This window comes from Strix uralensis, chromosome 5 (genome assembly GCF_047716275.1).
Source record: "Strix uralensis isolate ZFMK-TIS-50842 chromosome 5, bStrUra1, whole genome shotgun sequence".
In the NCBI taxonomy this organism is placed as follows: domain Eukaryota; kingdom Metazoa; phylum Chordata; class Aves; order Strigiformes; family Strigidae; genus Strix; species Strix uralensis.
In genome coordinates, this window is record NC_133976.1 from 81,751,690 (window position 1) to 81,762,543 (window position 10,854).

The 10,854-nt window shown below is 49.2% G+C and overlaps 1 protein-coding gene across 2 annotated transcripts; it reads right to left on the reverse strand.

The window, feature by feature from the left end:
• Window positions 1-1,800: 1,800 nt before the first annotated feature.
• Window positions 1,801-5,732, reverse strand: LOC141944789 (C-type lectin domain family 6 member A-like). 2 transcript variants are annotated; one of them, XM_074871964.1, is made up of 7 exons: window positions 5,429-5,732; window positions 4,665-4,760; window positions 4,353-4,445; window positions 3,127-3,278; window positions 2,781-2,911; window positions 2,311-2,507; window positions 1,801-2,029 (listed from the first exon to the last, which is right to left on the reverse strand). In XM_074871964.1, the coding sequence occupies exons 1-6, from the start codon at window positions 5,463-5,465 to the stop codon at window positions 2,348-2,350; spliced, it is 669 nt and encodes a 222-aa protein (XP_074728065.1). In that variant the 5' UTR covers window positions 5,466-5,732; the 3' UTR covers window positions 1,801-2,029; window positions 2,311-2,347. The 2 variants fall into 2 exon arrangements, with proteins under 2 accessions (XP_074728065.1, XP_074728064.1); XM_074871963.1 differs by having other exon boundaries at window positions 1,801-2,507.
• Between the last annotated feature and the right edge of the window lie 5,122 nt (window positions 5,733-10,854).

Consider the following 10,854-nt stretch of genomic DNA (forward strand, 5'->3'; position numbering starts at 1 on the left):
GCTTTACATGCCCACTGCCCAGCTGATGTCAGTACTAACTGCTGGGATCTCACAGAGGTTTTGGTGTCACTCCTCTAAGCAAGGGAGAAGGAAGGTAAGCCAGCATGTCCCAGTGCTCTCCAAGGCAATAGGGAATTTTTTTAAGAGGGTGAATACACTGCTACTGTGATAGACCCCACACCACCACTCCTCTCCCATGTGATCCTACAAGCTAAATGTTGGTACCTGCACCAGTCTTGCCTTCTCTTGCCTAATGCCACCCATGGACACAATTAATGTCTGCTTTAATACCTGCACCAGCTCACACAGGACACACATTTTTAAGAGACATTTTCTGTAAAGAGAATGCAATGTTGTTTCTTTCCCACTGTTTCTTCTCTCTCTCTCCCCAGTAATGTCTGGCGTTTTCTTTCCCTCTTTTGCTGATGATGCCATCAATGGACATAGTGCTTGTCAGCAGCAAAAAGGAAATCAACCTCCCTTTCTACCTGGGCTGCTATCTGAGCAGGTGGGACAAAACCAGCAGGGTACACCACCGCCTCCTCCCCAACAAGATTCCCACTAGGAAATTTCTAAGACTTGCAGAGTAGGAATGAAAGAGTAGGGAGAACTGGCTGTATGTTCCTCTGCAAAAAGAAACAATATGCAGGGGAATGAGGTGTATTCCCAGTCTGTCCTTCCAGTATGGCTCTTCTGATGTTTTTCCAGCTGAAGAGAGCATCTCAAAGACTGGGCTTCAGAGGGTTTCTTCAGGAAAACCAGAAGCTAGCTCAAGTTTGAACCATGACAGAATTTTTTTTGCTGCAGTCAGACCATGTCTTCAGTGTATGTATCCTCAGAAGTGAATGTCACTGTGGCTCTTTCCCTATCCTCAGACCTGAGTTCTTTTCCAAAGGAAAAGTTAACGTGCCAAGGAGTGGTGAGCATCCAGGTCTTGTTCTGATGGGCAGTTGGGATGTGGCCAGGATGTCCACCTGAAAACAAAGACTGCGGATGTCATCATGAACTATGCTGATAAACTTTTTGTCCTTTCCACCCAACCTCCTGGTTCAATATGCAGGGATTGTCCTTCTGAAGCTTCCCAGAAGTGCTCTACCTGACTGTTTCTCTTTACCTCTGCCTCTTGCTATGACATCTGCTGCCTCCTGAATCAAGACAGACTTGAGACATGATGCCTGTTTCTCATATGTTGGAGAAAGGTACCTCTTTCAGATAAATCCATATCAAAGAGGAATACATTAGGAGGAAGGCTTTTGCGGTCACTGAGGTAAGCAGCTCTGGTGCCGGCACGACCCACAGCAGAACACTCTAGCGTGGTGCACAGTGGGGTTTCCCAAATCAGTGAACCTCAGGGGAGACAAGAGAGTGGCCAGGAGCCCGCAGCTCAGCCACAGTGGCTGACGGGGCCTGGATGAGGCAAGGAGCAACAGTGCCTGGGGAGACTCTGGCTTTTGTCCTTCATGTGATATTTGATTGCTTTCACCCTGCTTCATTGTCATGCTTAATCCTGCCACATGTCTCAGCAGGATCTCCAAAATCTATCTCCTTTCTGCTATATCCTGGGCAAACAGCTGACTACTACACAGCCTGCTTTGTTGCTTCCCTCACACCTGATTCAGAGCCTTTTTCACATGTTCTACAGGTGAACACTAGGTTGTTCCTGCTCCTGGCCAGCCCAGCACACTCACAGTAAAATTCTCACCTGCAGGTGCCAAACACTCTGAAAAATTAAAACCTCCATGCAGGGAGGCTGGGTTGGCGGGGTGCCGGGACTTGTCACTCAGAAGACAGCCTCATGCAAAGAGCAAATTAACATTTATTGATTTTTTTTTTTGTTATCTTATCAACACAGAATACACTGAAGGAAGAAGGAAACATTAAAGATAAGCCATGAACAATTGTTCCCTTCAGGGGTTAGTCACGTACACTCCACTGAATGCTCTTCTTTCAAATTCTGCTCCAGTGATTTGTAGGACCAGTACCCTTTCATGAAACAGAGAGGGCCTTTTTCACATCATTGAGATATTGACTGGACAAGGAGTCAAGGAAAATACTGGAGGATCAGGGCATCTGTGAAGGAGGAGAGTGAAAAGGGGCACAGTAGGTCCTTGACATTAGCTTGAGTGATTTCATCCAGGACTGAACTCCAGCTTGGAAAGAGATGCAGGGGCACAGGCTGGGAACTGAGGTCCGTCAGAGCTGGGATTCTGTGGCAGGCTTGCTCATCCTACATCACAAGATAAAGCATTTGTGAGAGCTCAGGCCAGCTTTTCATCAGTTCTTTCATGAGCTGCTCTTTCTCAAGGATACTCCTTCATGTCCTTCATCCAAAGTGGAGTTTCCTTCCTTAGACAAATTTGACTGCCAGTTCACAAATTCGATAGCAACTTGTGAAGCAAAGGATGTTATTCCAATTACTGTAAGTGTTGGGGTCTGTGTTTCCCTTGACATGAATTGCAGCACATCTTTCTGCAAAGAGTAAATTGGGTTCCCCGGGTTTCCAGAACCTGTAAAAGAAAGTTCCTCTATTGGGAATGCATTGGCATGCATGACAGTGGGGGTGAAGTCACCTCAAACAGTTGTGGAAGAGAAAGGGAAAGGTTACTGTGACAGATCTAGAATCATAGTTTTAACTAGAAAACTAGTCAAGTTTTCTGACTTATAGGGCATTTTGAGACAGAAATCCCACTCTGACACATACCTACTTTACACAGCGTATTAGTCACCTGGACTGAGGGGTGTGAATTACAGGACCTTCCTCTCTCCCCCGGTATACTCACGTGTCTGCCTTCTTATATGGAGTCTGATCCACCCACTGCCATTGCCCATTTTTATAAGCAGATAAGCCTATGTAGTATTTTGTTTCATAGTCGTTAGTAAATACTCCTTTTGCCAAGTTGAAGAGGAACTCCTAGAAAAAGCACAATGCCCATGAGGTGCAGGACTGAGCAGAGAGAGGCATCAAGAGTCCCCATGGGGTGGGGCTGGTGGCAGAGGGAAGTGGATGCTGCAGGGACACAGAAAGGACATTCCCCTCCCTTGCAGGAGAAGGAGGGCTCTGAGTCCCCTCCAGGGCCTGGCACTGTGTCTCTGGCCGCTGTGCCCCTCTCTCGGCCATGCACCTACCTGCTCTGCTTCGCTGTTGATCACCACCAGATGGGAGCCCATCCCAGTGCAGTTCTGCACACTCTCAGCCCAGGACATCTTATCATCTGAGATATAATAGCAGCTTTTTTGAAAGCGTTTCCAGCCCTTCGGGCAGCACATCCAGCCCTCCTCTGTGGGGGGAAAAAATCCTGCTTTTGAACAAGATGTGCTGTCCTTCATCTCTGTGAATACAAGGTAGGTGTTAGGGAAGGGGTCTGAACCACACTTGTAATCTGGACAGAGGCAAATGCTCTCTTCCATGCTCCGCAAGTAAAGCTGTCGACAGCCTGACAGGGTCCTGTCACAAGGCCCCTGCCTGAAGTGCCTTTCCCTTTCTCTGTCTGTTCTGCCATGTCCATGCAACTTCTGCTTGGCAAGAGACACAGTTTCTGCCTTACCCTTCCCAAGAAAGCAAGATGGCTCACGCTCCTCTGGGAACGCTTCCGTCAGAGAAGTGTTGTCCAAGTGTTTAGCTCTCAGCTCATGCAGAGTGACAGACATGTCCATCTGACAGCCTTGCTGCCACCACAGGCAGTTCCTTACACTAGCCAGGTTTTCCCAGAGATCTGCCTTATAGCCTGAAAGTCACATGATGGATAAAAAAACCCCCATAGATACATTCTCTCAAAGGCTACATGACAACAGATCTCTGAGCTGAGTTTGGGAATTTGCACTGCAGGAATTCTAGCACTTGCCATTGCCATCACTTCATGTGTGATTGCAGCCCAGCTCTCCAGATACTCTAAACTACATGACAACATCCTTCTACCACTCCTACCTCTGACCCTCACACTGACCGTGATGCTTGTGTGAACAGGCAGTGAGCCAGCACAGGGAGTGGAGCTGGATTGAACCAGCCCTTACAAAAGGATGAAAAACTTTCAATAAGATTAGTAAACTGGACTAGCAGTTGAGGGGTTGTGTGAGGGCCAGTGAGAGGGGAAGAGCAGGAAGGGTGGTCCAAGATAGGTCTGGAACAATCCACCCTCTTCCATTGCACTGGCCTGGCCCAGAACATAGTTTCATGGTGTCCTAAGTAAAATTGTGCAATATATAATTTTCTTTCCTCAGTTTTCCGACTTCCTTCCTTAAAACAATCCAGCTCTGGCTGGCAATCACATTCCCAAACTCGAAGGCTGACTGACACCGGAGTAAATTTTGGTAAGGTTCTTAGTGCTGCTTATGAGGCTCTTAGCATCACTTACTTTTGCCTGCAGATACGCTGGGGACGCAGCACCACTCTGTAGCGTTCTGGAGCAGAGTCTTGTACTGGCCATAGCTTCCATGAAGGAAAATAACTGGGTAGAGGGGAAAGAGAAAGAAAGTGTTACTTAACTGTGGAAGGGACCCTACTCCCTGACTAAGAGGGCAGAGGCAGAAGAGGGGAAGCAGAACAGCTGTTTTGACAAAAGGCATTTGCCTGCTGTCAGAGAGAGTAGGATATTGTCCCTCCATCTGACCAAAGGCAGTCAGGTGCTCCCTTCATCCCAGGGGAATTAAGAGACCCTGCAACCCACCAAGGTAGATGGTGACAAAGGCAGTTTTGATGGCAAGGGCAGAAACAAGGAAGACCCAGGGCTTCATCCAGGAGCAGCTTCTCTCTTCTGCTGGAGCTGAAAAACACAAGGCAAGAGTGGGAATCCCTCAAGCCAGAGTCAGGGGCAGGATCACCCAGGTGGCTCCGTACCCCAACCACCTGCTGGTGCCCTTGTTCCAAGGACTGGGGAGACCCACAGATGCTGTAACCAGGTCCTGCTGTAAACAGGTCCTGCCACCCGTCATTAGCAGTGGGTCAGACCCACAGAGTAGGGCAACACAGGGGCTGCCCTGAAGCTGCTCTTTGGTTTCACTTTCGATCAATCACAAGCCCTGCCTGTACTCTTCCCAAACTGCACTCCTCCTTTCTTTGTCCCATCGCACCTCCTTTCTCCTCAGCACAGAGGAGCAGTGACTTGTGCTGAGCTTGATGCAGATAGTTTCACCTGGATAATGATAGTAGGATAGCACTCTTCAGTCCCATCACTTACAGAAAGAACTCACTGAAGGGGATGGCAGACCATAGTCTGCCTGGACTTTCACTGCCCCGGCTCTGGGAAGAAGGTCATTCTCCCAGTCCAGGCACTCCCCAGTTCCCTCATCTGTTGCTTTGCTCTTGTCCCAAGCCCCTTCTCCTGGTACGAGGCCAGCCACCGTACCATGCCCATTGTCTATCCCAGCTCTGTATTTAACCCCACCTCCCCCTTCTTCTGCAGGAGGACAGAAAGGAAGGCTTTGGGGTTACCTGCAGTTCCAGGACTGACACTCCCTCGGCGATTCATTATCTCTACTGCCGTAACCCTCTTCTCCAAGAGTCCACGTTACCAGTGTCTTTCTCCTGCACCAGACACTGCACTCGGGCAGCTCCCACACTGCTGAGGAGCCTTCAGGGTCTCTAACCTGGTGTTCGGAAAAAGCCGTATCCTGGGTGTTCCCCACAGCACATGGTGATGGGGGAATTTTCATCATTTCTCTGCCAGGACATTTCACAAGATGTTTGTTGCAACACGGAAATCCACAGAGGCAAATGAAAACAGATGCAGAGTACTATCCTTCAAGGCCTAACAACTGCCTTTTGCACAGTGTCAAGCAGTTTCATAGGACATACTACTGGCCTTACTGGTGTTTGTTCTTTCCTGGTGAGTGAGTATGTGTGTGAAAATGCCTGCGCTGTTGGTATTTGCGAGCACAGGGCTAAACCCACTCACAGTGTCCTGCAAAAGGGAGTCAAAAAATGGCAGGAAAGCATCTCTGTGAGTCAGTCCGGGCAAGTCCCATGTGAAGCCAGAGCCCAGCACCCCAGAGCACAACAAAGAATTTGTCAACACTCTTTGTAACTACATGCTCAGGAAAAGAGGATGGAGCTTGGAGTGGAGGGATTGCATATGACCTGTCATCATGGAGCTGGAGGCCGGAAGGGATCACTGGATGTTGCCAGAATCTCTGCGCATTACAGATCATGAGGTTTCACTCGGTCACAACTACAAAAGGCACAGACATGCGTGGTGCTTCAGGTGCTCTTCAAGGTGACTTGATTCAAAACCCCACAGGCTAAAGTGTCCCTAAGGATACCCCTAACCTGACTGGATCTCGTTGCACTCTGAATGGACTGGGGTGGGTACGCAGCCTTTGCTCTTCCCTGTTCCATCAGCTAGTTTCTCCCTGTGAAGAGGCATGCGTGGATGCACTGAGGACGGAATGGGGTAGTCAACGCAAAGCACAAGCATATCAGTAGAAGTCTTAAAAGAGCAGGGCACAAAACGGGTTACAAATGAGGACAAGCCTAAACTGTATGTAGAAAATATCCTCTGAGTATGTTTCTTTGTGCACAACAGGCTGCGGGCAGGGTCGAACCATCCAACAGCTCTGTTGCATTGGAAGGATGGTCCCTACCCGTGCTTGCTGGTATTGTTGTAGAAGGTATGAGCTACTAGGAGGCACTAGCTACTGGACTCACAGCGCAGTGAGAGATTCTCCAGTGACTTTTATAAAAGTTCCCAGCCGTCATGCTGGCAAACAGAACTGAATTGCACCACAGATGTCCCCAAAGGAGAATGCATTGTATTTGTTATTGCTCTAAAATATACCTGCTATAAAATATACCAGGGAGGCAGGAAAATCCTCTCCCAACCTCCCTCACCTTCCTTGGTGCCCCTTCACAATAGATACAGGTCTCTGAAACTTTTGAATGAAGGAGAGAAGGATGAAGAAAATGAGTCATACAAGGGGGAAGACCAAGATCCAACGAGGCTGGGTTGCTCTAGACCAGGTGTTAAAACCAGTTCTAAATAGAACCCCAGAAGAGTCATTGTAGTGGGTGACTCCATTCTGAGGGGTGTCGAAGGCCCAATATGCAGACCAGACCCGCTTCATAGGGAAGTCTGCTGCCTCCCTGGGGCCCGGGTGAAGGACTTCACGGCAAAACTCCCCACTCTAGTGAGACCCAAGGACTACTACCCTCTCTTGGTTTTTCAGGTAGGTAGTGACGATATTACCAGGAGAAGTCCTAAATCAATGAAGAGAGATTTCAGGACCTTGGGGAAACTGGTTAAGGGGTTGGGGGCACAAACTGTGTTCTCCTCCATCCCTTCAGTTGCGGGGATGGATGAAGAAGAATACAGGAGAACTCAACAGATGAACTTGTGGCTCCAGGACTGGTGTTACTGTCAGGGCTTCAGATTTTTCAATCATGGGTTAGTATACAGGACGCCAGACCTTTTGGCATCATATGGGATGCAGCTGTCCCAGAGGGGGAAAAGGATATTGGGGCAGGAGTTAGCTGGACTCATTGAGAGAGCTTTAAACTGGATTTGAAGGGGGAAGGGGGCAAAACATCAGCCCATCTGAAGTGCATGTATACCAATGCACACAGCATGGGTAACAAACAGGAGGAGCTTGAAGCCATGATGAAACAGGAAAATTATGATGTTGTGGCTATTACAGAAACATGGTGGGATGTCTCCCATGACTGGAGTGTGCCAGCTGACGGCTACAAGCTCTTTAGGAGAGATAGACAGGGAAGGAGAGGTGGTGGGGTGGCGCTGTATGTTAGGGACTGTTATGATTGCTTTGAGTACAAGTGTAGTGAAGACAGGGTGGAGTTTCTTTGCGTTAGAATCAGGGGGAAGGCCAACAGGGCAGATGTTGTAGCAGGAGTCTACTACAGGCCACCCACCCAGGACAGAGAGGTGGATGAAATATTCTATAGGCACTTAGGAGAAATCTCACGATCGTTTGCCCTTGTTCTTGGGGGAGACTTTAACTTCCCAGACGTCTGCTGAAAATACAACACAGCAGAGCAGGACCAGCCCTGGAGATTCCTGGAATGTGTGGCAGATAACTTCCTGCCGCAGCTGATGAGTGAACCGACCAGCGAAGGTGCCCTGCTGGACCTCCTCTTTGTGAACAGAGAAGGACTAGTGGATGATGCGCCGGTTGGAGGCCGACTAGGGCACAGTGATCATGAAATAATAGAGTTCTCTATTCTTAGAGAGGCCAGGAGAGGGGGCAGGAGAACTGACATCCTGGACTTCCACAGGGCTGACTTTGTCTTGTTTAGGTACCTGCTGGACAGGATCCCTTGGGAGATGGTCCTAAAGGGTATAGGGGTCCAGGAAGGCTGGACACCCTTTAAGAAGAAAGTCTTAATGGCACAGGAGCAGGCTGTCCCCAGGTGCTGTAAGAGTAGCCAGTGGCAGAGAAGACCACCCTGGCTAAACAGGGAGCTTTGGCTGCAACTCAGGGAGAAAAGGAGAGTTTACAGCTTTTGGAAGAAGGGGCTAGCGACTCACAATGACTACAAAGATGCTGTGAGGCTATGCAGGGTGGAAATCAGGAGGTCTAAAGCCCAGCTAGAAGTTAATCTGGCTTCAGCAATCAAGGACAACAAGAAATGTTTCTATAAGTATGTCAACAGCAAACGAAAGACCAGGGAGAGCCTCCATCTCCTGCTAGACGCAGGAGGAAACATGGTAACAAGTGATGAGGAAAAGGCTGAGGTGCTTAATGCCTTCTTTGCCTCAGTCTTTAATAACAAGACTAGTTATACGGAGGGAATCCAGCCTCCTCAGCCAGAAGACAGAGACTGGGAGAAAGACCCCCCCACATTCCAGAAGGAGATAGTCAGTGACCTCCTGAACAGGAGCCAGCAGTGTGCCCAGGTGGCCAAGAAGGCCAATGGCATCCTGGCTTGTATCAGCAATAGCATGGCCAGCAGGGACAGGGAAGTGATCTTACCCCTGTACTCGACACTGGTGAGGCCGCACCTCGATTCCTGTGTTCAGTTTTGGGCCCCTCACCACACAAGAAGGATATTGAATGACTCGAGCGTGTCCAGAGAAGGGCAACGAAGCTGGTGCAGGGTCTGGAGGACAGGTCTTATGAGGAGCGGCTGAGGGAACTGGGGTTGTTTAGTCTGGAGAAGAGGAGGCTGAGGGGAGACCTCATCGCCCTCTACAACTGCCTGAAAGGAGGGTGCAGAGAGCTGGGGATGAGTCTCTTTAACCAAGTAACAAGCAATAGGACAAGAGGTAATGGCCTTAAGTTGCGCCAGGGAAGGTTTAGACTGGATATTAGGAAGTATTTCTTTCCAGAAGGGGTTGTTAGGCATTGGAATGGGCTGCCCAGGGAGGTGGTGGAGTCCCCATCCCTGGAGGGGTTTAAGAGTTGGATTGGCATAGCGCTGAGGGATAGGGTGGAGTTGGGAACGGTCAGTGTGAGGTTAATGGTTGGACTGGATGATCTTCAAGGTCTTTTCCAACCTTGATGATTCTGTGATTCTGCTTTTGCTCATATGGGCAGGGAGTTGAATTCAGCTGACCAGGATGGAGAATGCCAAGAGTGCAAAACTGGGAAAGGAAAATGTGCTCAGTTCATGTAGTTTAAATCTAATTAAGGATGGATCTAAGCAGTTTACCAATTCATTCATTACATGAATAACTGAAAAAGCATGAAGGCTTCCCCTATTCTCACACGCTTCCTGCTGGAGGTGTAGGGTTCGTGTGCATCCATGCCACTTCCTACAGCCTGCTAACCCACAGGTCAGTGACAAAGCACGAGGTCACGTATGCACACTGAAGCTGTGGGTCTGTACATGTTGCCCCCCTCACTGCCAGGAACGCGGCTACCCATGGCACCCAACAGGGAGGATGCTCTGTGACAGACAGAGGGTGCAAAGCTGTGGGGCAGCTATCAAACCTGGCATCAATGGCCACTTCCTTCCCACTTCTCTCTGTTCTCTCTGATAAAAATGTTCTTGCTTCTTCTAAACTTTGTTTTCAGACTGACTCTGGTCCGTCTCCAAAGCCTTTTCCTAGTTCCCTGTTTACTATTAAGCTGGTGGTGATGTTCTGCTTGAAGAGCAGTGGGTTTGGGGCAAATGCCGTCTCAGATAGTTTCAGGTCTGTTCAGAAAGAGACAAAGCATGTCCCCTTCAGTCCACTAGTGCAAAATCAAAAGCATGAGCTGAGTTGGGAAGAGGACTTCTTCCTCGAGGTGACACTGAAGGCGCCAGTCATTTTGCCTCTGGAGACAGCTCCAGGTCAAGCACGGCCTGACAAATACTCACGATATCCCTAGAAGTGGTTTCCTGTGCCCAGTCCCCTCCAGAGATTTGGCTGTGTGCAAGGGAACAGTGTAGGCAGGTTGTCTCTGAGTGATTTACTCTCACTGGGCGGATGCAACCTCTGCTGCAGTCGTTGTGTGGTAAGGCTGTATCCTGGCACAGCAACATCTTTTGATCCTGGTCCTGCCCAGACAAAACCCCTACATACTGTGGGAGGAGGTAAGGGCCCCGTAGTGCATACAGGGAAGTGGCTGAGGAAGGTGGTGTGGATTGTTCCTCCCATGGGAGCAGGTCCAGAGGAAGCCACAAAGATGGTCAGGGGGCTGGAGCACCTCCCTTATGAGGACAGGCTGAGAGAGTTGGAGGTATTTAGCCTGGAGAAGAGAAGGTCCCAGAGAGACCTTATAGGGACCTTCTAGTACTTAAAGGGGGACTACAGAGAAGCTGTGGAGGGTCTTTTTACAAGGGCATGTAGTGACAGGACAAGGGATAATGGCTTTAAACTGAAATAGGGTGGATTTAGACTGGATAGAAGGAAGAAATTCTTCACTGTGAGGGTGGTGAGACGCTGGAACAGATTGCTCAGAGAAGCTGTGTCTGCCCCCTCC